General features: G+C 47.5%; 2 protein-coding genes across 4 annotated transcripts in view; one reads left to right on the top strand and one right to left on the bottom strand.

Moving 5' to 3' along the window:
• ANXA4 (annexin A4) overlaps window positions 1-14,992 on the top strand; it is a 28,584-nt gene extending 13,592 nt beyond the window's left edge. For all 3 annotated transcript variants that reach the window (XM_088152034.1, XM_088152036.1, XM_007441648.4), the window contains exons 3-13: window positions 2,264-2,351; window positions 2,902-2,996; window positions 7,421-7,534; window positions 8,910-9,000; window positions 9,992-10,071; window positions 11,068-11,124; window positions 11,709-11,802; window positions 12,254-12,349; window positions 13,737-13,795; window positions 14,250-14,372; window positions 14,812-14,992. In XM_088152034.1, the coding sequence (XP_088008160.1) occupies window positions 2,264-2,351; window positions 2,902-2,996; window positions 7,421-7,534; window positions 8,910-9,000; window positions 9,992-10,071; window positions 11,068-11,124; window positions 11,709-11,802; window positions 12,254-12,349; window positions 13,737-13,795; window positions 14,250-14,372; window positions 14,812-14,871 (957 nt within the window). In that variant the 3' untranslated portion in view covers window positions 14,872-14,992. The remainder of the gene's footprint in view (window positions 1-2,263; window positions 2,352-2,901; window positions 2,997-7,420; window positions 7,535-8,909; window positions 9,001-9,991; window positions 10,072-11,067; window positions 11,125-11,708; window positions 11,803-12,253; window positions 12,350-13,736; window positions 13,796-14,249; window positions 14,373-14,811) is intronic.
• A 1,125-nt stretch (window positions 14,993-16,117) lies between these two features.
• On the bottom strand, window positions 16,118-25,495 carry TSR1 (TSR1 ribosome maturation factor). The gene is made up of 15 exons (XM_007441649.4): window positions 25,346-25,495; window positions 24,836-24,939; window positions 24,511-24,727; window positions 24,260-24,394; window positions 23,280-23,701; window positions 23,037-23,196; window positions 21,899-22,068; window positions 21,518-21,714; window positions 21,123-21,288; window positions 19,673-19,786; window positions 19,265-19,397; window positions 18,088-18,204; window positions 17,032-17,172; window positions 16,636-16,710; window positions 16,118-16,540 (listed from the first exon to the last, which is right to left on the bottom strand). Exons 1-15 carry the CDS (start codon window positions 25,452-25,454, stop codon window positions 16,362-16,364), a joined length of 2,439 nt encoding a protein of 812 aa, XP_007441711.2. The 5' UTR covers window positions 25,455-25,495; the 3' UTR covers window positions 16,118-16,361.
• Window positions 25,496-25,589: the final 94 nt, after the last annotated feature.

The following is a 25,589-nucleotide window of genomic DNA, read 5'->3' on the forward strand; positions in this document are numbered from 1 at the left end:
GAGATGTTGGTTAATTAAACAGACGGAAGAAGCCTTCTTGTCAGGGTAAATGTTAGCATCGGGTACCGCTAAGAGGGCTTGGTGCGCCAGCTGAAGTGGCAGGTGGTGAGCGGTGTCAGGCGCAGCTGATAGTTTGTGTTCTGCTGCGCAGCGTAATTTGCCTTTGGAGACACAAGCCTGTCCAGGTCGTGCTGAATCTAAATATGGCTCCATTAGTTTGGATTCAGCGAACGGGGGGACCCCAGCCATCGTGTGCGGTGAACAGCGGTCTACGGCTGTGTCTCTTGTGCCGAGGGAGCCAATTGTGGTTTCTTCAGCAAGCCATAGTTAAACCTTGGTTTAGCCCAACGTGCAAACCCAATTAACCTTCCCATCTTTTCCTCCCTTCTGTATTTTCATTGCATAGACAAGCTCTGAGGCTGTTTGAAACTGCTTTATGCCAGCTGGACTGCCAGTCCACAGGGTTCAGGGTGGCCCACTCCAGCTCGCGAGGCTTTGGGGGAGGGTTTTCTCCAGGCCTTTCTTTAATTGGCAGTTGGCATTCTACCTGCAAAGCTTCTGTCGCAGCCCAAAGCTACCCGCAGTGGCAGGGGCATCTGTGAGATGGACCTGCCATCTTGGCCTGCTCTGCGGGTGACCCTGAAAGCATGCTAAAAATTCTTCATCAGTTCCAGGCATAGATGGCAGCTCCTGATAACTTCCTTGGGAGCCTGTTTGGTGTGGTGGTTAAAGGCACCGGATCAGGAGCCGGGAGACTGTGAGTTCTGGTCCTGCCTTTGGCACGGAAGCCAGCTGGGGGAATTTGGGCCAGTCCCTCCCGCTCAGCCCCAGGAAGAAGGTGGCAAGGGCAAACCCCTTCCAAAAATGGGGCCAAGAAAACTGCAGGGACTCATCCATGTGGTCATCAGGAGTCAAGATTGGCGCAAATAAGAGAGCCAGTTTGGTGTGGTGGTTAAAGGCACCCTGCTAGAAACCGGGAGACCCTGAGTTCCAGCCCTGCCTTTGTCACAAAGCCAACTGAGTGACTTTGGGCCAATCCCTCCTTCTCAGCCCTAGGAAGAAGAAAGGCAAACCGCTTCTGAAAATGTTGCCAAGAAAACTCGCAGGGGCTTGTCCAGCTAGTTACCAGGGGTCAAGACTGACTCGAAGGCAGGTCAAAAGCACAGAATCCTTATTCTGGGACTGAACAGGGTTTGGTGGGCCCAGTGGCCCTTTGCACCTGTAATCTCTGAGTTTCTTCTTCTGACCTTGCCTGTATCGTCAGCAGAGCCCTCGTCCCACGGAGAGACCAAGGGGTGTGTGCCAGTCCCAGACTTTATTAGAGGATAAACACCTTCATTGCTGTGAAAGGGAGCAGTAGGGGATACAGTGAACAAAGCGAGAAGTGTCCTTTCCCCGCCTGCCGCTAGCTGAATTGATCTCAGAGTTGCAGAAGGGAGAAAAGGTCTTATCTTCGGGCTGACAAGGAGTTGCTGGGCTGGCATTCTTGTCCCCTGAGCTCAGGTACAACCAACCTGCTCTTTGAAATTCATCTTGCTTCCTCTTCCTGCTTGGGCAGGACAGCAAGATCCCACTGCCCCTGGGTTGGCTGGCTTCCTCCCTGCCCTGTTTACCCAGAGGGGTTTTATTCTGTGGAAATCGATGCCCCCCCAGCTGCTCCCTCTCTCCTGTCCCTCCCTGTGCCCCCATTTGACCTGAGCTGCAGCTTTGGGTAAGTTGCTTATCAACTCTGCGACATTGACCATCCGTGATATCATGACCCATCATGATGTCATTGTGCAAAATACTTTTCTACAGCTTGCAGCACAGTGAGTGAACATAACGGAGGGGATTCTCTCTGTCCTCCCCTGCTGTGGCCTTACTCACAACCCTCCCCTGTAACCATACACTCCAGTCTGAATAGGACAATAGCAGTCAGCAAACGTTGAGGCTGAAATACATTTATTAGCCTTTAAGGTGCCCAAAACATCGGTTGCTTCCATTGCAAAGGTTAACACAACTACTAAGAGTGTACTAGGATCCTTGTGAGATTCCTGCTGGGTAGCTGGGAAGAATATTGCAAAACTAAATTGTCTTTTGGTGTTCGGGGAGGCCTGATCCCAACACATCAGGTTGGGGAAAGTTGGCCTGAATTCAGAGCTGCCTCCTTATCCACATTCTCTTGCTGCTCCGAAGTCCAGAGGGATACATTGGGGGGGTTTCTTGCTTACTCTGTCATTCCATGTCTTCTGGGGTTTGACTGTTGATATTCTGTGGCTTTAAGGCAGGAAACAGAGGAACCATCAGGGGAGCTTCCAACTTCAACCCTGATGCTGATGCCCAGAAGCTCCGCAAAGCTATGAAAGGGTTGGGTGAGTCATGTGTTTTATTCTTGATTGCCTCTTGTGGATATTCTTGATTTAGCACTCTGAAGTTATAATGCTTCTGCTTCAAAGTCCCCTTTGATCGCGCCATTAGAAAGCATGCAATATGCTAGATCACCTTTTCTTACACGGCACCCTTCAGGTTCCCTTTGGACTGGAGCACGCAGAATTTCCAACCAGAAGATTATGCCAGCTGGGAATTGTAATGCCCGCCCAGCTGGAAGTGGAAAGGCTAAGCTTACGTTGTGCAGAGAGTACTCATAAAAGAAATCTGCAGTTCGGAATGCACCGAACTGACCATGAGAAATGGCCTTGTTCGGAGTTAGACCCAAACATTGGTCTGTTACCGGTTGCCTTGGCCTTTCACCTGGAGGCCCTGAATACCTGGACTTTTCTGTTTGCCAAACATGTACTCAATCTCACCTGCCTCTTTCTGAAGCCCCACCAGCTCCTCCCCACATTCTGCTCCATGGATCTTAGTTTCTGTTCCCTGCTGATCTTTCTTGCCCTTTTCTGAATCTTCAGTCTCTTGTCCCAGGTACCGATGAAGATGCTATCATTGAGATTTTGGTCAGCAGGAATTTGTCCCAACGGCAGGAGATCAAGATGACCTACAAAGCCACTATTGGTCGGGTAGGTAGCACTGAATGTGAACTTTGGGACTAGATTGACATATAGACTGTGCCAGGGATGGGGAAACTTTGGGTTAGGGTTAGGGTTAGGGTTAGGGTTAGGGTTAGGGTTACAGACATTGTGATTGGTGGAATTGATCCTACAGCAGAAAGCATCTTTTTCTGCTCCAGCTGGTTCTTGTTCCAAAGGCACCTCATTGACTGATGATCTGACATCAAGCAAGTTTAAGACACTTTTGATGATGTTTGAAATTTAGCTATTTCATGCCTTTCCTCATGAATACCAGCCTTCTGTTAGCTGAGATCTTGAGGGAATCTCTGTTGAGGGACCCAAGAGAGTAAGACAGATGTCCTGATGGTGAAGTTCCCTCCCTGTTCAGTGATGGTTGGTGATGAGCTTTCTAAGGGACCAGCTTAAGAGGCACAGAGCCTGGTTACTGGAGGGACCACCTGTCTCCCATTAGTATCTGCCCAGCTGATTTGATCCAGCAGGGTTGGCACCCTCCAGGTCCCCTTGATTAAAGAATGCCGTCTGTTGGGACCCTGGAAGCGCACCCTCTCTGCCATAGTGCCTGCCCTCTGGAGTGGGGCTCCCTCGAGGTCCAGATGGCCCCCACCTTGCTGGTCTTTCGGAGAGCCTCGAAGACCTGGCTCTTCGCCCAGCCTTTGGCGAGGGGGAGCGAAGCCCCCTTCTGCATCATGTGGGTTTGCTTTGGTTGTTGTCAGGTTTGTGCACCTTCAGTTCTTGGTTTTCATGGTTGCGTTATTTTATTCTTCTGTGGGTTTTTATCTGTGAACTGCTCAGAGTTGCTGGGAGTTGGGCGGTGTAATAAACAAACAAATAAGTAAATCTTTCGCCAGGTGTCTGTTTAAGCTGGTGCACTGTACCGGTCTGGCCTGGCTACCCTATTCTCTATAGTTTTGAAAGCTATTTAAGGTTTCCAAGAATGGTATTTAGAGTTTTACTCTTATTATTATTTTTGACCATTTTCATTAGTATTATGCTGCTTTGCCATTGTTCTTCATGATGAAGGCGTGGGATAGAAATTTTGTAAATAAATAACTCAGATTTCTACATACAGATATTCTGTGTATCTCACCTGAAAATGGAAAGAAAGCAGGATACTGGTTTCCTCAACCAGGATCAGAGGGTCTGCAAAAAAAAAAAAAAGGCATTTGCCTCAAGTTGCCAGCTTTAGTGCCAAATTAGCACCAGGGGCATCAGTGGGGAGGCGGTTAAAACAGTCGCCGTGGCCACAGCAACTGTGTGTTTGGGACCTCCGTGTTGACCTCCTGCAAATGCTGCTGCAAGCCACAATTCATAGACCACCAGGGCAGAGTTTGCACAACATCCCAGCCCAAACAAACAAGCCATCTCGTGACTTAGAGCAACGTGTGACTCCGACCCACCCTCCCTTTTGTTCATTAAGAACAAATCCCCGTATGTGTGGGTGGTGTTGCAGGCCCTCCCTGCTGGAAGAATTGTTACAGTCTTTTAGTTTTTCAGAATTAAAGAATAATCTCTTTAACCCAGAGATCTCTCTCTAAAAAATCGATCGCTTTTACTGCTAATGACAAACCCTTTCTTTGTTTGAAGATTGTTTGATTCTCCCCAGTATTTCTCTCTGTCTCTCACTCTCCCTGGGAGCTGCGGCCGCTCTGCAAATGTTTAAATAAGGAGCTGGATCAACTATTACTAGATAACTTCAAGGCAGGACGAGAACTGTCTCCCGGTTTCTAGCTTGAGGGCTTAACCACTACACCAAACTGGCTCTCTTTCCCCTGATATTACAACATATTTATGGGCTGCCTGACACAATATATGTTTCGATGAGCCTGGCACTGGGACTGATGGAGATTACCCTAGGCTGGACCCTGAGCTTTCCTCCAACCTGTCTTTATAATCCCACTCTCCCAAATCCCTATTCCCTCTGGAATATAAGCAAGGAGGAGATATCCTGTGTTACAGGCAGCCGCTCTGGAAAAAATCTGGAACAGAGGTGGGGCCATCCCATGGGAACAGTGGATAGATTTATTTCCATGCTGCGTGGTTGAGTCCAGCTCGTCAAGGGTTCTCGGGCATGGAAGCCTCATCATTCTTGCCTTTGACGATGAACAACAATTGGACAGTGACCTTCGTGCTGGCTGGTCTAGAGCCACGTTTCTCAACCGCAGCAACTTTAGGATGAGTGGACTTCAACTCCCAGAATTGGGAGTTGAAGCCCACACATCCTAAAGTTGCTGAGTTTGAGAAACACTGCTTTAGAGGGCAGTGGTCACTCCGTCAGTTGCCTGGCTCACATTGAGAATCTGCTCCAGGACTCATTTTGCTTTTGTGAGAACTTCCTGCTGTTCCCAACAAATCCTGCTCTACATCTGGAAAAGGTCCTGTTTCTGCTTGGAAATCTGCTTCTCCTTCTGCAAGAGTGAATTTGGTCTTTCCCCTCCTGGCATATTTCCTGGAGAGCACCAGCTGCAAGCACCGTATGTTGGAGGCTTCTGGGAGGGTTATGGAGACGTCCATCTGCTTACTTTGGACAGGATCAAAACCTGTCCTTGAAAACTCTGTCCTAGACCCTGCTGGGGCTTCTGCTTTTGTGTAGGGGGTGGGAGAGTTGCCTCCCACAACTGAGATGTCTTCAAGGGACTGCAGGATTATATGTGTGAAAAACTGAAACTGCCTCCCCTCCAGTTAGTCTTTTGTGCCCAGAAGGGTCTCAGGCACACAGCTTGAGTTCCCCCACAGAGATGCCAGGAGCTAAAGGTGGGCTGTTTGTGACTTGCTCTAGAATTGTCCAAACACTTACTCACAGATTTGGGGAGCAAAGACAAGGGCTGGGGCCTTCTCCCAACGTTGCTGTGCCCCTGAATCTTTCTCCAGACCACTGCTGGATTCTTGGAACTGAGATACCAAGTCAAAAGCCGGGGGAACCAATGCTCTGACTGCTGGTCCTCGGGCCATGTTCGTGGGGGGCTTTCCACTCGGGTGGGCAGCTTCGGGGGCCTTAGGGCTGCAAGGCTGTCATCCAGCTCCCAGACCAAAGGTGGTCTTGCTGGGGCATGAGTGGCAAAAGCTGGAAATGGAGGATTTTACACCCCAGGAACCTTGTCCTCAAATTATGGTCCTCATTTTTTAGCAGAACGCTGCCAGAATTGAGCTGTTTTCCTGCTGCTGAGGTTCTGTGGGATCTGCCTGTTTTCTGGAAGAGTTAAGGAGACATTTCACTTCCCAGTTTTATTTCACTTCTAATGCATTTAACAGCCTTTATTTTTCATTGAGAGCCCTAAATTGCACTGCTGAATGTTGCCGTTTTGCCCCCAGATTTCTGCAGCACAATCTCCAGATGCCAGTGGGACTGTAAATGGGGTGTCTTGTGACGCGTCCCCTCCCTTAAGGGACGAGAGGGAGTTTACCTGCCTTAGGTGTAAAGTACAATTCGGCATGTAGGGGAATGCTACTGTGGATTCTTCAAAGTGGCAAATAGCCCCTTGCTTTGTCACCTTTGGTGTGCAGGAATCCTTTCTACACGAGCAGAGGAAAACTCTTTCGCTCCTCCGTAGTTTATATTTTACACTTCTACTGCAGTAGCTTCCATGAGATTAATATTGCAAAAAGTCATTGCTAAAATAGAAAAATGGGGTGTGAATCCAATGAATAAAAAATGTAAAAGGCATTTAAAAATCAAACGGGCCATACATTAAAAAGGCATTAAAGGGGGATTAGTGTGATAGATAAACACATTTATTTTATCTTATTCAGCTGATGCCTTAAAGCAGTGTTTCTTGACCTTGTCAGCGTTAAGATGCGGGGACTTCAACTCCCAGAATTCCCCATGTTAGCTGCTGAAGTCCACACATCTTAAAGTTGGCAAGGTCAAGAAAACTGCCTTAAGGCAATGCAAGATGAACCATAGTTAAGAGAATTAATTAATGGATTGCATGTGCCTATAGAAGGACAGGTTTTGTGGCTTATTTTAGAAGAGTGAGCCTGCACAAATCACTTTAGTGTGAGGTGCTGTGATGCAACACACTCCCTAAATCCAGGCTTGGCTTTAGTAGGATCAACGACCGTGTCACAAAAAACACTCAAGCATTTCTCTTTATCCTGTGTATCACATACAAGAAGCAGGAGGTGGAGGAAGAAACAAGTCAAAAAAATTGGCCATGAGGATTTTCAGGCAAAATTCCGTAGTCACTGCCAAAGTTCATGTGGGATTTTGTAGTCAACAAAACAAGGGCTGATCTGTGTTTATGTTCTGAAAACTGAAAAGCCAGCTATAATACAGCTTTGCCTTCTGCCTTGAATGAAATAGATAAGTTCTAGAAGAAAATTAGAAGTGAAGATTTAATCTTGGGTGGTGCACTTGAGAGGAAAAAGAAACACTATATGGTGTGATAATATCTAATCCTTTTCTTTCCCAATAGGATTTGATGGATGACTTGAAGTCTGAGTTGAGTGGGAAGTTTGAGAACGTTATCGTTGGACTGATGACTCCCATCACCCTGTATGATGTGGAAGAGCTGAAAAGAGCGCTAAAGGTTTACAAAAGCTTTAACTACCAGTGATTTGTGTGGAATTGTCCAGGGGGGTCTTCTATATCAAACCAAGGCCTGCATCTCAAGAGGCTGTCTGGAATATACTCTTTGAGCAGTTTCTTCAAGGTTCCAGGATGCCCAGAGTCACTGGTTTGAAATGTGCGGCTATACAAATCAAATAAATAAATAAATAACAAATAAATAAATGTTGGCCTGGGTAGCATTACTCACCTCTGGATGTTGAATTATAACATGGATTCAGCTAGGGTGTTGGAGGAGGTAAAAAAAGTCAAGTTATCTGCAACCACGTGATTGAAGCCCCACCCTTTTTGTACGAGCATCGGCACATGTAAAAAAGGGGTGGGTTTCAATCACACAGTGATGGCCAAAACTGTATCTCTACTTTTTGCCTCCCCTTCGGGCTCAATTTAGTTTATTGTAATCTATGTAAGAGGATGTCAGGATGGAAGGAAGGAAACCTATTAAAAGTAAACCAGGCTCCCGGTAAATCTTCACTTCACATGAGGTCTTCAGACAGGCTGGATGGTCCCCTGCCACAGATGCTGTAGTGCCTTGTTTCTCAACCTTGCCAACTTTAAGATGTGTGGACTTCAACTCCCAGAATTCCCCAGCCATCTGGAGTTGAAGTCCACGCATCTTAAAGTTGCCAAGTTGAGAAACACTGCTGTAGCGGATTCTGCATGGAGCAGGGGTTGGACAAAATGGCCTCTAAGGTTCCTCCCAATGCTATAATTCTATGAAATGGAACTTCCCGAGGGATTAGTCTGCTTGGCAGTAAAAAAGTGACACCGATACCTTAAAGACCAACAAATGCACTATTGCAAAAGTTTCTATGGATTGGAGCCTTCTTTGATTATATCAGTGTTGTCCAAACTTGGCCACTTTAAGATGAGTGGACTTCAACTCCCAGAATTCCCCAGCCAGCATGGCTGGCTGGGGAATTCTGGGAGTTGAAGTCCACTCAAAGTGGCCAAGTTTGGACAACACTGGATTATATGTAGAGTTTGATATTAGACTACGGGAATTGGTTGGAAAATAGTTACCCAGCGAGCTGCTTGAAGCAATATGTAGGAATTTCCTCAGTCTGTTCCGGGCTTCGGTCTCCCTACTTTGGGGTTTTCAGTGCATCTGTGAGAGCAGGAAGTGGGCTCCTTTTTCCATCGTACTATTGCAGCCAGCATTTTCCTACTGTATACCTCCATGCAGCCACTCAGTTTGAGATCTGTGGGCTTCGGTTTCCATCCTGAGGTTGCTCAAAATTATTTTGAAGCCTGGAGATGTTCCTAGAAAGATCTTCCTTCAGTGGGCATTTGCCCACCCCTGGCACCTCTCTTAAAGCACTCTGTCTGTCTTGCAGGGGGCTGGGACAGATGAGGGCTGCCTGATAGAAATCTTGGCATCTCGTACCAATGAGGAAATCCGGAGGATTAATGACACCTACAAACGCCGTGAGTATTCCTTCCTGTGGCTCCCTTCCCTCTCCTGCAGCTGATTCAGGGAGATTTCTAGAACCACATGGCCAGCTGTGCACCGAGAGCAGCTGGAAGCCCTGATCTGCATTTGCATGTTACATCTAACGATATGCAGACCTACCAGACAGAATGCTTTTTCTCTGATCTGAAGGATAGAAGCAGCATCAAAGTCCAGATTGGTCCAGATCAGTGTTTTTCAACCTTGGCAGCTTGAAGATGTGTGAACTTCAACTCCCAGAATGGCCCAGCCAGAAGTCCACACGTCTTCAGGTTGCCGAGGCTGAGAAATGCTGGCTCAGATTCATGCCTTTCCCAGAATGTATGCAGAACCAATCTTGGAGTTTAGAGGGATTCCCCAATGCCATAGCTTAGCAGGGCTGCCTGCAGGGCATGGCCAAGAAAGTCAAGATGGCATCTGTGATGGTGCACATGAAAAGTCAAGATGGTGTCTGTGATGGTGCACATAAGAAATAGGCAGATCTTCGATTGCACTGTTGCTGTCAGCTCTTTGAGGTAGACCAGACTTGAACACCAAAGTCATCAATACTAAAACTACTGTTATTATAGCTATATAATATAGTTATATAATATATAATATAATAATATTATATATAACAGAATCTTGCAACTCTGAATGTGCCTCCCCGCTCCCTACCTTTATCCTAAAGAAAGCTAGGGAGGGTCCCTTCTGCTTTCTCCACCCCCATCCTTCCTTTGGGCTTAGATTTCTCCTGTCGGACCGTTGCCTTGGTGTGGTTCTTCTTCCTGTTCCTCCAGGTTATTCTCACAGCCCATCATGTCTGCAGACACCATCTTGACTTTTTTGACCATGCCCTGGAGACACCCCTGCAGTTTAGGGGTGGCTTTTCAAGACGTCACCGTAGTTGTGAAGCTGCCCTCAGCTCCACCAATTCTCTCAGTACAACCATTGTGCTTTTTTGAGATACGTATCTGGGCCTTTTTGCAGAGTATGGAACTAGCCTTGAGAAAGACATCGTTTCAGATACTTCCTCCAGGTTCCGGAGAGTCCTGGTATCTCTGGCAACTGTAAGTATTGGACTCTTCTTGTGCCTCAGACTGCTCTTCACATAGTAGTTGCATTCACACCTCACCCTAAATCATGGTTTGCTGTAGCCACCATTTGTTGAGCAACCCAGAAGCAAGGATTCTTGCAGATGAGCAAATGAATCATGGCTTGTTTGAGAACATTTTGTTCTTTGTCCTTTCCTTATCATGCTGTGGAATGGTTCAAAACTTGTGTGCATGCAAAAACAAGCCAGGAAGAAGTTAGGAAACCAAAAGTAAACCACATGTCCCTTTTCGGAACACGATGTTAAACTGCAGTTGGTGTTGTAAGCCAGCAATGACCTGTGGTTTCCAGCTGTGTTTCCCATTCAAAAATGCTCAATGATTTTCTCTATGTTGGCTGCACCCACTGGATTCCCATCCTCTGTTCCAGTGACCTTTTCAAATTGCATTGAATATCTAAGACTTAGGATTTTCAGCACATTCTACTGAAAAATCACCCTCTCCTTTGGAGGCATGTAAGCTTTCTTGGGCCTCCTGCATGGACAGGGCCACCAGTTACAAGTTCTAAACCAAGGGAAAAATGAAGTATTGAGAATTTGTGGTGGGTGGAGAGGAATCTTCTCAAAGGCAAGTACATCCGTGTGAGACTTCCCCTATTTCAAACTTGCGCAGGCCAGGGTTTCAGGTGAGGATTTGGTGTCACGCTGAATTTTTTTCAGCTTATTAATGGCCCTCAATCCCATCCCAGTTTCTCTTGTGTGTTGGTTAAGATGGCTTCGTTGGGCTACCCTCCCCTGTGGTTGGGTAGACAGACCTATTCCCAAGGTCCCAGGGAAAGATCTCTCCGCCCTTTTAAAGGATTTGTGCCCCCCAGAGTATGAGTCTTCCTGCATCCCACTGATGTGGTAGATGTTTCTGCTAAAGATCCTTCTCGTTCACTCCTCACTGCTGGTCATGCCATATCTGAAACTGCTGGTGAGCTTCACTTGCCTTTTACCTGCCTCTTCTTCCCAGGGCAACAGAGATGAGAGTCCTTATGTTGACCAGGGGCTAGTCCAGCAGGATGCCCAGGTGAGTAGCCCATTGCAGGGATGAGCGGGCAGTTTGCTGCTTTGTTTCCAAACTGGTTTTATTTTAAATAGGGTATGACTGAACTCCTGCTCTCAGCCTCCTTAGATCCTCCATAACAGAGGCAGGTTCTGAACAGGTGGGCACTGCAGGCCTCCTTCAAGACTACCAAAATTTAACAGTCAAATGGCAATTTTTGGTGACACAATTTTTCTCTCCTTCTCTTCACCCCATTATACTGTATGCCACATGCAGACCATTATACCGGGTGCATTAAGACCCTGGTAAGCTTAACACACTTTATTTTGAGCAACATTGCACCCCAGTGGCTTACCTCCTCCAACCACGTCCCTGCTTTACCATTATGCCCCTTACAACTCTTGGAGGTAGAGATCCCCATATCTTGATCTGTGTAAAGTTGCCCATCCCTACTGTTTGTGAAAATGTGAAGGACACTGCCTTGTGGCCTGGATTCATGCAGATGCTGGGTTGTGGCTCAGTGGTCAGAGCCTCAGACTCCCCACTCCCCTGCCCGTTCTTCAACTACGGCTTTTGCAAAATCTATTGTTTGCGTGCCTTTCCTTTAGTGCCTGTATGAAGCAGGAGAGAAGAAGTGGGGCACAGATGAGGACCACTTCATAACCATCTTATGTTCCAGAAGCAGGAGCCACCTGTTAAGGGGTAAGGCAGTGAATTCTTGTAAAAAGGGATCCTCCTGGGAATCTGTAGTGTATTCTAGAATGAACGCTAAGGAGGGATCCACCCTCCAACTCCTTCCTATACTGAGAAGCATCATGATGATCGGTCAGTTGTGTGCTGGGAATGAGAGTTGCAGCAACAAAGGCGTGTCGTTTGACTTGAGGCAAGATGGCGTGATTCCCCATTGCTTTTGGCCACCACAGATTAGCACAGGTCTCTTCCTGTCCTATTTCAGTTCATTTCCAGGAGATCTGCTGTTTTCTATCTTTTTTAGAAAAAAAAATGAATATGGAAATTGGAAATATTAGGAATTTGAATATGGAAATAACAGAACAGAGGATGTTCATTGACTACCTGAGTCTCCAGGTTTGGGAAATTCTGGCATAGCTTTTGTTTCTCATTTGCTAATAAAAACCTTTATCTATTTATTTAGTATTTGAAGAATACAAGAACATTGCTAACAAAGATATTACGGAGAGTATTAAATCCGAGATGTCAGGAGACCTTGAAGATGCCTTATTGGCAATAGGTGAGGACTCAACATCAGCTTTTATTCTTTTCTAGCTGGTGACAGACTTGCTTTGCAGTGGTCATTTTGTCAATAACTTGGTCCCAGCACATCTACAAGGAGAGGCCAAAATCTGCAGAACAGTGAGCATGATGTCTCGATCCAAGCCCTTCTGCATGTGACGCGATGCTGCTGCTTGATCCTACCATGACTTTAGACTGCAGTGAAGAATACTTGTTGGATCTGTTCTTGTTTTAACCTCCCCAAAGTCCTGGGAGTGAAGCAAGGCTAAGAGATGGTGGTTCAGGGTCACCTTGGGACTTCATTGGGGCCAAGGCTATCCATTTCCTCCCAAGAAAATTGGGAGGTTTGCAGAGGAGGCACATTTGGTTGGGCTGTGGGAGAAACAAGGTAGGCTTGCTTGCCATAAGATATTGGTCTTTCTTGACCACCTCTCGTCTAGGAGCTCCTTGGCCTGCTAGGCCAAGCTGCTTGCATAGGTTTGAGTGGACTGGCTCATGCTTTGGGGTGAATTGTTTTTATGCAAAATTATTTTATGTCCAGTAACTGTCGGAAGTTGAGCCAAATGTTTATATACTTGAGACAAACATTGGTTGCCCTCCCGGTGAGTGAATTCTAGGACTTGAATTTCCAATCTCAAAGCCTTGGAGAGGATGGCTTTACTTCTGTTGCTTCAGAAAGAGGGGGGCCAGCCCCCACAGCTGTGCAAAACCAAGGAAGTAAGAACTACAGATTTCAGCATGGTCTCATAATGCTCACCTGGGATAAATATGGAGTCTGGGAAACTTTGAAACGCTTTTTCCCAGGTTCCTGGCCACCTGGGCTGTTTTGTCATTGGCAAAATCAGCTGCCAACAGACATGCCCTCTGCCCTCTTGCTTAAGTCTCCTCCCTCTCTTCCATTCCTTTCCAGCCTCCCCACACTCTCAGTGGGGAGGAAGAAACCTGAATTTAAACCCTGGAGCTAGGCATAGGCACTGACATGTGTGTGCAGATGACTTCATTGGTGCAATGAAGCAACAACTCACGTTGTGCTGCGTCTGGGAGCTTTTGCCCAAAGCAAGTTCCTGAATATAGGATAGCTGAGGAGATTCATTGCTGTCTGGCCCAAAACCTGCTACAGCCACATGTTCTGAGATGGTCCGCACATCTGGAAGACACTGTGATGGAGGAAGACGGTTCCAGCATTTTAGATATTGCTTGCTACTGAGATAAGAGGAATTTTGAAAATAAACATTTTTGGGTAGGCCATGTGCAATGTATGCCGCGTTTTCATTTAGAAAATTGTTGCTTTAATAACACAGTATTTCTGAGACGATTTTAATTTTTTTATCAAGAATGTTTGTTGCTATGCTAACTGACCTTCCTTTATTCTCCTCTCCTCCCAGTGAAGTGCATGAGAAATAAGTCTGCCTACTTTGCTGAACGGCTGTACAAATCTATGAAGGTAAACACACGCATTAAAGCAGCTGTAAACTGTATAGGAGCTTCGTAAAAGGAGTATTCTGTTAAGTGACTGATTCCTTGTAATTACAGGGTTCTTCATGACCTGGGCACAGGCTTTGCATGAAAAAGGCTGGCATTTAATCCCTGGCATGTAGAAAGGGTTGGATAATTTCCCCCTCTCCTGGGGATTCTGCAAGGTGCCAGTGTGAAGGTGGGCTAGAGCAGTGTTTCTCAACCTTGATGCCTTTAAGATGTGGGGACTTCAACTCCCAGAATTCCCCAGCCAGTTGAAGTCCCCACATCTTAAAGGCATCAAGGTTGAGAAACACTGGCCTAGAGGCTTGGTGTAGCACAATTAGCCAGTGTCTGGCTTCAAAGGGACCAAGTGTTATGCTGGTTGAAGTCTGGCATGTGGTGTGACTTGCCTATTCTTTCTATTCCTTCCCCCAAACCAGGGGTTAGGGACCGATGACGACACTCTCGTTCGACTGATGGTCTCTCGCTGTGAGATCGACATGATCGATATTAAGGCAGAGTTCAAGCGCACGTATGGAAAATCCCTCTACTCTTTCATTAAGGTGAGTTCCCGTGTTTGATCTTACGGAGTTTCTGCACAACATCACGTTGTTCTTACACACAGGATTACAGGAAGGTTACGGGCTGTTCTCATCTTACTGGAATACTTCCAGCCAGAGGTGTCTATAGGTTGTAGTCAAAAGTGTCAAGATGGTACACATACCACAACGGTATGATCAAAGCTCTGCCTATTCTGTGTGTGTTGTGGATCGCTGATTGCATCATCATGGCCGCCATCTTGACTTTTCTGACCGTATCTTGTGGGCACCCCTGCTTCCAGTAAGGGTCAGAGCAGTCCGTATTAAAAACATTTTGAACTTTTTTCTGCACATGTGTAATTCAGATGTAAATGCTAAGACAGGAGCTGTGAGCCCTGCTTTGCTAAAATTTGCATCCTTTTAATAAAACAAAAGGTAACTGTGCTTTGTTTTTCCCCTTTAGGGAGACACCTCAGGGGACTACAGGAAAATTCTGCTCCTTCTGTGCGGCGGGGAAGACTAAGATAAGGTTTCTTCCCCATTTTGACACTGAAGCCGTGCAGCTGGCAGTCTCCATAGGAGATACCAAGTAGTCCTAACCTTTTTCAGTAACGCTTTAAAAAATGCCAACAATATCATGCTAACATTGATTGTGCCTGCCTCTTTCGCTCTAAATATAAATTTAAAATGGCTTTGAAAAGAATTAGTCCCTGCTTTGGAACAGGTGGACAATATGCAGCATAGAATGAACAATACAATCCAATCTTTGAAAAGGCTCCTTCAAGTCTATCCTGCAGAAAGGTGAAGCTTTATTCAATAGAAACTGAGAAATACCAAATTTCTTACAATGGTTGGACATTTCCTTCCTGATGGCAAGGTAGAGGGTGCTTGTATTCTCAGTTCCACATAGGTCTTTCTCACCTCCACCCCAAAAAGATGATTGATTGTTAACTGAGCTTGTGATGCTGTATTTCAAATTCATGCAGAGTTTGTCCTGCTAACATGGGGCTTAAACTCCGAGTTAGCAGAAATCTTGCAGGAAGAATGCTACTTCAGACACGCTAATGCCACTTCTGAGGTTCCTGCTAATTCCCTCCTCCATAGCAGCTCATATCGATTTTTGTTAAAAAGCACAAATATAGGGTATGAGCCTTTCTTTCTTTCTTTATGCTGAACTTAAGTGACTCAAGTGAGCAGAGTTTAAAAAGAAAATTCCCAATGAACTCCTTTATACAGATATTATACTCTAACTCTTCTAGTTTCTGAACATGACCAATTTGATATTCACACTGAACCAGTCCAGATTGAAACATGCCAAGCAATCTAGAAATCCCATCTATTGATCTTTTTTAAGGCTATCAGGAGCTTCATTTGAATATATGTAGCAGCAAACAGCCACCTGTTGTACCTTTCCTGTACCATGCCAGATTTTAGTATTCTAGTCCCACCGATGCAACTGATCCTTTTTTTTCTGGAACGGGAGCAGAGAAGCCTCACCACCATGGAGCCGTAGCTGGAAGAAGAGGTGTTTTAACTTTTTTCTAAACTGCTCTGGAAACAATCATGAACTGTTCCGTATTTTCCAGATCAATAAAGAAAGGAATCTTGCTGTTTCAATAAAAGTGTTGTTTTAAGGTGAGGAATACTTAAGAACATAGTAAAATAGTAAGGTTTACTCTCATCTCTGCCCATAAGAGGCTCACATCTCATTTAAGACTCCTCTACAGGAGTTGGTGTCTCAACATGTTGCTGTTTCTCTTTGCTAGAGAAGGAAGCCCTGCTACACAGAACCAAACTTTCTCCTAAGGAAACCCCTATGTTTGCAAGATTATTACTCCAATGGCTCCATTAAGTGTCAAGCGTATTAAGGTAAATCAAACAAAGGACAATCTGGCTGCTTCATGGATACCTCAGGATGTTGGACCATCAGGAGAAATACTAAACAACCCAGAAGTTTATTCTTGCAGCAAATAGTACTTTCCCCTGTGATAAACAGTTGCTCAACTTGAGCCCCTAGTCCATTTTTTCCTCTTCATCCAGGCCAGGCTGGATGCAGTCCCTCCACCTCGTTGGCTCTGGCACATAGGGATCGAATGTCCATTTGGGAAAGACCCGCTTGTACAAGGTCATCAGCACCGTGTCCTGGGACTTCAGCTGCCCATCAAACTGGCATTTCATGTGACCGTGGGTTCCTGGCAGTGAAGAGGAGATTGGGAGTCAGGGCATACAGGCAGTGAGGGAGGGAGATTTGCTCAGCCAACGTGCCATAAAACCTTCACCCACTTACCCAGAGGCTCCTTGATGTGGCCGCGGCGGCCCCACTTGGTCCGGAGCTCCACTGGTTTGAACCACAGGACATCCTCTGCAGGAGAGAGAGGGATCAGTAAGAACTAGAACTCCGGCATGGTTAGGAGCAATGCCAGAAATTATAATCACAGAAAACCAGGAGTTGCACAAGTTCTATAAAATGAGGGTGTTTATATACCACAGACCTGAGAGAGAGAGTGTGTGTGTGTGTGTGTGTGTCGGGGAGGAAGTGGGTTCCTATGGCACTGCATATGGGAAGTTGCTCTGGCAAAGTGTGGACAGGACAGCCTTGTGCTGCCTGTACACTGATTGGATCCACTACCATTCTTCTGTAGCTGCTACTGCAGCTCCCTGCCCCCATCTTTAGGTACAATACCTCTGTTGAAGAACATGTAGCGCACAACTGCCAGCTTGCTGAAGATCTTGAACGGGTGGCCACTGAGCACCACCCGTTTGATGACCAGCCGGTTGGGATCTACACTGAGCAGGGAGCCTGTAGCCAAGAGATTATGTGCTCCTGCAAAGAAGCACAAGTGTCAATTATATGGCTCGGGGCAGATGGCCTTAGGGCATTACAGACAGGCCCAGGGCACAACTTCAGCCTGGGTATTCTATAAGCAACGTTTGCGTTGCCAAGGAATTAAGTCTGTCTGACTCCAAGATCAGCAAAGGGGAAGGAAAAGTACCGAGTCTTGAACCCAAACCATACTTTCAGCCACCCTCACTGATAATGTGCCCACCAATCAGGATAATTGTATGGCACAGACAGGCAATACCCTGTTCACCACAGTGGTTGGCGCTGGTGGGAACTGTAGTTCAGCAACAAGTTTATCACTGCTGCATACAGGTTTTAATTCAAATTAAAAGCAGCAGAGCAGTGTCACCAATAAAATGAGCCCAAGGCAATGCATGAGGTCCTTGGCAAGCTTTGCTGGGGAGGAAGCTCCTGACGCCTGTCCCCCCGGGGAGAAGGCTCTCCTCTGGGACGCTCTTCCTCCAGGCCCTGAAGGGACCCAGAGCAGAGGCTGACAAGCCAGGGGGAAGGGGCAGTGTCTCACTGAGGAAAATGTTGGCTTTCCCAGCTGCTGCAGAGGCACACTTCCCCTCCTGGCACCCTGCAGACCTTCTGAGATGCAAATGCCCTCTTGTTAAGCCCTAGAATGAATGGGCTGGTAGAGCAACACACCTGCAGGGAACAGGTTGAGGGAAGCTGCTGGAAAGGAAGGCAGAAGCTAGAAGGGCCAGTAGAAGTGGCGATGGTGGCAGCACCAGGGGATGCCAAAGCACACGAGCCCATACTGCCTCAATTTCCAATTTTAATTTTAAATCTAAAAATTTAAACTTAAAAAATTAAATTAACTAAAAAATAATTTAAAAATTTAAATGTAAATTTAATGGTTAATGCCCCAATACTTCCCAATTTCCAACTCACCATTACTGTCCTGTTTGAAGAGCAGCACAGAAGCAGGTGGAAAAGTGATGGGGGCATAGATTGTGGCCACCACAGCACTGTCAGCATGCAAAAACTTCTCCAGCTTGTGTTTATCCGCTGCGGGGGGGGGGGGTTGCATGTTTAGTCTAAGCATAAATTTTGACATTAAACCACTTTCAATTTATAAAATTAAAAGAATGTCTATCCCTCTCTTCAGCTGAGAAAAGCTCCTGGAGTGAGTGGCTTATAAAGATCAGAAATAAAACAGTGTTTGCCTTTGCATTTACCATTTTAAATGGTGTAGTGCAAAAGGAAATGGACTGTGGGAGGAGCTGAATAAACAAACTTGTTTTAGCAGCTCAAGCTTTAAAATTAGGGTTGACTGTTGCAAAGCTCAAGTGACCCTCAAACAGCTGCAGCTTGAATGTGGGGAAATTTGCAGCTTATGAGTTTTCTCCTAAAACCTGGCTGCAAAGTTTCTTCAAGGGAAGTTCCTACATGAAATCACTGATTATGTACCATCAAACTGGTGTTTACTCTTAGCAACCACAGAGATAGACCTTCTCCATGATGTTCTGTCCCTAACCCGGTCTTTCAGCTCTTCCAACAGTGCCCTCACTGCTACTGTAGCTGAGTCCCTCCCACAGCTGCTGGTCATCCTCTTTTCTTCCACCTTTCCCGGCATCAGAGCCTTCTCCAGAGCTGGGTCTTCGTATAATGTGCCCGAAGAAAGACGATTTAAGCCTGGTCGTTTGAGTGACAACTCTGGGTTGATGTGTTCAATGATCCATCAGTTTGACACATCACGGCATTTGAGTACCTTTTCCAAATGCACATGACCAAAAGGAGGCAGGAAAGAAGCTGACCCATCCTATCTTTTCCCTGCATTCTGAACTAGATTTGAGCCCACTTAGATAACTGGGCTGGGCGGCCGATATCCTAAAAGAGGCGTGTCAAGACACATACTTTGATTCAGCCCTGACAAACTCTCTCCACAAAACCCAGAAGTTTCAGCCAGCCTCGCCTTCTCTGCTGACCTCCTCCCATTCTCTTCAGCCCAGAGATCATTCAGAAGCAGAGAAGCACAAGGATCCCTTTTTTAAAAAATCCCTTTTTTAGAGAGGAACCTGCAGGGGCTTCATCTCCCCTTGGGAGGTTGAGGACATCATTTCCCCACCTGAAGTGTGTTGAGAGTAGAGAGGGGAGGCCCGGAAGCGGCGGAATCCACAATGGACAATCACATCCTCTTTGGACTGGACTGGCTCACTGTATCCTGGATGGCGTCTCACAAGCAGATTCAGCACAGACATCTGGAGACCATAAAAAGGAGGGGAGGCGTCTGAGGCTGAGCTCCTGCCCTGGGGAGGGAGATGGCAGCCCAAACTCACTCCCCCACACAAACCCATTCAGGCCCAAGAAGCCTCAGACCATCAAGGGATCATCAGTTGGTATCAGACTGATCCAGACCCATTAGAGAAAAGGCACCTTAGCCTCTTCTAGGTCTTGAGGCAGCCCCATTCAAATCAGGCCCTCAAATTCCTTGTCCCAAAGAAAAAATACGACCATCTCTCTCCTTGGGATTCACCTTCTGCTCATAGGGAAGCAATGTGAAAAGCACCAGAGGCTCCTGCTTCTGCTGGAAACTCTCCATAACAGAAACCGGGACGTTGCAAAGGTGGAGCGTAACGTACCATCCTACCTGTGGGAGGAGCACACAGGCAGGTTACATGGAAATCAAGCACCCTCACAGCAGGGAAGGTACAAAGCCAGGTTAAACTCTGCTGGTTCACACACTTAGCCCAACATCTTTCCCAAAAGCAGTGCAGAAAATCAGTTCTGAAATACCAGGTTGACAGTGATGTCAGGACCATGATCAAAACTTCCAGTTTTTTTCTCTCTGTGGCAGCCTCCCTTGGTTGAGCAAGGGAGTTGAGCAATTTTATAATTATATAAATAAATAAATAAATAAAATTATAGGAACATTGCCTGCTGGCTTCCCACAAGCAAAGTCCATGGGGAAGCTGGCAGGAAGTCAGAAGTTGTGGTCATGTGAGCTCCTCGCTTAACAACAGCAACCAGGACTGCTGTCGCTAAGCAGCGCGGTCACGTGACATCATGCTTTATGATGGCAATTCCAGTCTCAATTACCATTGTAAACCAAGGTCTACCTGTAGTTCAACACATCAACACATCATCTGGATTTCTGATAGTTGTGCAAATAGACACTCTGAAAACAAATTTTGGACCCAGGCAGAGTGCCACTACTATTACTGGAGTCCATCAACATTCATAAGTTATTCCAAGGATATTATAAATATGGATTGTTAGCTTCAACAGCGGTGGAACACAGGTCCTTCTAGCCTCAGGTCTGCACCAGCACCTTTCCAGCTCAACACGAACAGCCCCAGGAAAGAATCAGGAATAACAGTCTTTGCAACCACTGGAAATTCAGGCTACATTTTCAGCAGATGTTCAAGCTTGGTTTTGAAGCTGCAGGGGCTCAAAACCTGCATTTATATTAGGGAAACTCAAGCAGCTGAATACTGTGCTCAAATTGGGTGGATCATTCTGAAATTAGGCAAATACTTGCCATCCTGTTCAGGCACCCAACTACTACATTAGAGGTATTACTGTTGGCCTCCGAGTAGCTGGAAAGGTCTTCATCTTCTTTGAATTCAGACCTTCCACCTGCAGATGACTTCAGCATGATGGGCTTCGTTCATTTTTTCGCCTTAGAAATTATATGTAAACCAAAACCAAATCAGAACAGGCAAAGTGTCAGATAACCCCCAAAGGCTTTGATACAACTCTTGAGGCTGAATACTCCAGGGAGTTAGACAGGGCTCTCCCTTCTAGTTTAAGAAGTCACAGCTTGGATACTCCACAAAGAGTTCTAAGCGGCTGACAACCAACAAAGTATAACTCTAAAAGTATCAAAATATAACACGCTGGAAAAGTACAACAACCATAATAAAAAAAAATTAAATTTTAACCCAGCAATTGTTAAGAAGAGTGAGATTGGAGAGAGGGCCAACCTGGGCTCCGTCTGTCATGTCCTCTTTTTTCAACTGCCGGAAGATGTGTTTCCTCGTCCGGGAAAAGTCCTGGAACTGGAAGATCCGGGCATAGTCCCTGGGGAGGTTCTCTTTGGGATCCCAAGGAGATGCTCGGAAGCTTTTCAGTCCCCTGAACTTCTGGAACCTGAGGGAGCCAGGGGGACCATTCCTTCTCCTTCCCTTCAACCCCTCCGCCAGTCGCCAAGCAGCCGCTGCTGCCCTCTCCCCCAACACCTAGAACCCAGCCAGGCCTCTCCAGGGCAGGCAAACAGATTGTCTGGGGCAGCCAGACCAGGCCTTGCCCCGGCCCCTCTGACCCCAGCACAACAACGCCAACTCTGCCCGCAGCCCCGGCCATTTGCTGAGGCTCTTACCGGACCCGGGCTGCCACATCCCGGGGGGTGTCCACCTCATCTGGAAACATTTCTTCTTGCCGCTCCTGTCGATATTTCTCCAGCATTGCTTCTTCTTCCTCCATTTTCTCCTCGGCTGGCTCGGTCTCAGGCAACGTCATGGTTTCGCAGTCCTCCTCCTCCTCCTCGGCAGTCTCCTCTGCACTGCTGCTCCCATTCTGGCAGAGCAAAAGCAACCCGGGCAGATCTCTGAGTGACAGCATATCAGGAGGCCTCCTCAGCTTGCAGTTTTCAGTGCCTGCCACGTACTAATTCCACCTTCAGAGCCCCCTCCGGTGGTCCTTTCGCATCCTGCACAGACTCTTAACCAGGCTACCATAAAAATGATGCCAAATCCACTACCTGGGAGACCGCTTCTTCCATAATATCCTCCTCCTCCTCCTCCTCCTCCTCTTCTTCCTCCTCCTCACTGCCGTTTCCCCATTCTTCCTTGTCCAGGATCCAGGCAGCCTGGTAGGCAGATGTGCCTTTGGGAACCTTCTTGACAACCTTCTTGCTCTGCTTAAGAGATTCTGTGCATTGTGGGAAGGAGAGTTACTGTGGGAGAACCTCTCCCCGTAAAAAGGAGAGAGAGAAAAAAAAAGGCATTCCTCCTGTCAGGACAAAGCCATGGTTATTACGGCACACAGCTGGTTCCCGCCTGGACACACATGTGCCCCCCCTTTAAGATGATGAAAGCAGGTGACTTTCCCTGAAGGCCGTCTGCTGGGAGACCAGTGGGCTTCCTCACACAGTTGGTTGGCCAGTGAAAACAGACTGTGGGCTAGATGGGCTGGGGGTCCGATCCAGCAGGGCACAGCTTATACACAGGCCAAGAAACTAGAGAACTAAGAATGATTTTCTTTTGACTATTTCATAGAGAAAACCAGGCCACACAAAGGAAAAAACTAAGCTCTTTTTCAAGTGTTTTAATTTATTTTAATGCGTTTTGTAGTTGTCTATCAATGTTACGTTTAGCTCTAGATGTAGAATTTAATCAACCTTATGCTTCTTAGCATTTTAGAAATCATAGTTAATATTGACACAAAATTCTTTTTCTACTATATCTTTAAAGGTCTAAGTTATCTAAATCAGAGCGTTAATGTCTCTAATCAATACGGTATAAACATCGTTGTACCCAAATAATACAATGTACTACATGTGTTTTATAATAATACAATAAAACAGTAAAAATAATAAGACTGAGCCTTTGAAGAAATGGTTGAGAGAGAGACGGATGCTACCTCAGTCCCCCTCAATGGGATCTTGGTTAAAGATGGCTGGCCTTTACAGGGAGGACAGGCAGCATTCACACATCAGGGTTAAGACACAGTCTGGTTTCTTATGGTTCCACCTTAGCCTATGTGAATTCAGCCATTATAATTAAAAGCTATGGCTAACAGCACAAAGCATAAACTGAACTAGTTTAAGAAAACATGGGTAAGAAAGCCTGGCTTAGTGCAACACGTGAACGAAGCCAGGACCGTAATCTCCGACTCACCCTCTGCCTCCCTCAGCTCCTCCTCCGTGGGCCAGGTCTGCTCTCCTTCCATTGGATCTGGGACCACTTCCGACTGCAGAGACTCCTGCTTGCCAGGATCAGCCTTGCTCAGCACCTTCATCTCTTCCTCCATCTCAGTGACACTGCTGATAAGGTCGTCCTGCAAGAGTCAAAAGAGCTCAAACCACGTCCCCTTTGGGGGAGAAGCGTTTCAGACACACTCTGTGCAGGAACAGGCCCCACCTGTTTCTTCCTACTTGCCAGCTGTCCTCCTGAGAACTTGAAGTTCAGGGCAAAGAGGTCCCGGGGGGCATCCACCTGACTCATCTGGAAGTCTCCATGCCCAACAAGATGCACCAGGGTGTTGACGTCCAAGCTTCGTCCTCTCACATAGCCAGACACCTTTAAGGTCCCCACCAAGGCACTGTCAGAGCTGGGCACAAATTCGGCAGCTTCAGCCAGCAGGTGAGCCCGCCGGTCTCGGAATGCCAAGTGTTGCTGCTTCTGGCTGGCCAGGTGCTGCAGTAGCAGCGCAGACTCCTGCTCCGTGCCGAGAGAAAAAAGCCTGGCCCCGGGAAATCGCTTCTCAACAGCCTTGCTCAGCTTTTTCCGAGAATCAATTTGCTTCTTTGGCAGCTGCTCAGCCAGACCTTGAACAGCGAGGCCTGCGAGGAACAAAGAGAGAGAAAGGCTTCCTTAACTACAGAAAGCTAGATAAGGCTTCCTTTCCATAATAACTGAGGCTGTTATTACCCATATGACAAGTCCTTCTGGCTAAACAGAGTGCCCCATCCATCCAGCAGCTTCTTGAATTCTATGCAAGAGACAGAATCCTTTGACTGTAAGCTGCACTAGAACCTTCTCCTGCACAGCTCTCTGTGGATCTACCTAACAACCAGTATTCCCCCTCCATCACTGAAGTAACTCTAGGCGGCTGATAAGTTAGTGCTAAAACAAGAGCATAATATAACGAGAAAAAAATAACCAAGCAGCAATAATAATTACAGAGCACCAAGGAAAGTAAACTCATTCAGTCAAAGACCCAAATGTCCTGCCAGGGAGAGGATCTTTCACAGAACAGGTTCAGTTACAGACAACACACAACTCCCAGGTCCCACAGCAGGACAAGGCTGCTTTACGGCAGGGACTGGAGCCTCCCAACATCCCAGATTGTATCGGATGGATGGAAGCTCCATGGAGGCTGCATTTGGCATCACACTCACCATAGCTGGGGAGGCCCTGAGCAAAGATGCAGGAGAGGCAATGATCACCAGTGGCGTCCCAGCCTTCTGCAGCATCAAGCACAAAAAGGAGGGTATCGGCTACTTTGGCAAGATCCAGCACAGCATGGAGACTTCCTGGGGGGTAAGAATCATAGAGGTTACAACTCTTGGGAAAATGCAGGAATAACCCAGAAAGCTATTTCTCTAGGTGTAGAAGCTGCCAGGATACTTCTGCAAAATGAGGCACGTACCTGCATCAGCCACTGCGAAACGCCAGCGCAGCTTGGACCGGGGGCACAGCAGGGCAAAACCAGGTGCCCCCCCCTTTGCCGGGAACACCACTGAAGCCTCGTTGCTCTGGAAGAGGCTCAAGGCAGCGCAGGGGTCAACGGCAGCGTGCAGCGGCACCAGCACCACCAGGTGTGGGGGCCCATCCTTGTGCCCCAAATTCCGCTTTTCTTCCAACACCTGCAACCGGAAAGAGCAAAGGTGGGCGGTGGTCCCGCTCTCCCTCCCCCCCTCCAGGCTAGCTGCCCCAGAGTCAACTGCTCTGCTCCGCTCCCACCGCCCACTCACAGCCTCCTTGCGCCGCTGGCGGAGCTGCCACGCCCGGTGCTTGCGGTCCTGCTTTGACAGGTTGCGGTGCGCCTGCCGAGTGAGGGTCTTGACGGAGACCCGCCCTGGAAAAGGACAGAGGGCGGAATGGCAGGAGACGCGCGTGCTGACCGGCTCCCCTCACCCCTCCTGCCAGGTCTGAGATTGGAGTTTCTCAATCTCCGCAACTTTAAAGGAGTGGACTTCAACGCCCAGAATTCCCCAGCCAGCACGGTGGCTGGGGAATTCTGGGAGTTGAAGTCCACGCCTCCTAAAGCATGCAGGGCTTGAGAAACACTGAACTAGATCGCGCCGAAAGGGTCTGAGCGACGCGCTTCTGGGCTCAGTCCGCTTCGACCCTTGGGAATAGCCTGGGGAGGATAGAGTGGCCCTGGACTGGAGGCTCTCTTCAAGACCATCGACGATTCTCGGCTTCCACCATCGTTTTAGCAAAATGACCCCCGGGGAAAAGGAGGCCCTCGACGCGCTCACCTCCCTGCCTCCGCGCGGGGCTGCCACGGTGCTTCCCGGCTTTGTGCGGCTTGTTCTGCTGCTTCAAGGCGCCGGCTCGGTGGGAGGCGGCGGCAGCCTCCCTCGCCATGGCCACGCGCCTCTCGCGTCGGAAGTGACGTCCCGAAGTTCCCGTCTCTGCCGCTCTAGGACGCGCTTCTCTCGGGCCGCCGCGTCTCCAGCTGGCCCAGGCGCCAGGTCAGGCCGCCGGCGCATGCGCTGGAGG

The sequence above is a fragment of the Python bivittatus genome, unplaced genomic scaffold, assembly GCF_059951505.1.
Source record: "Python bivittatus isolate LINGU-HERP-01145 unplaced genomic scaffold, Pbiv_v1 ctg000680_np1212, whole genome shotgun sequence".
Lineage (NCBI taxonomy): Eukaryota > Metazoa > Chordata > Lepidosauria > Squamata > Pythonidae > Python > Python bivittatus.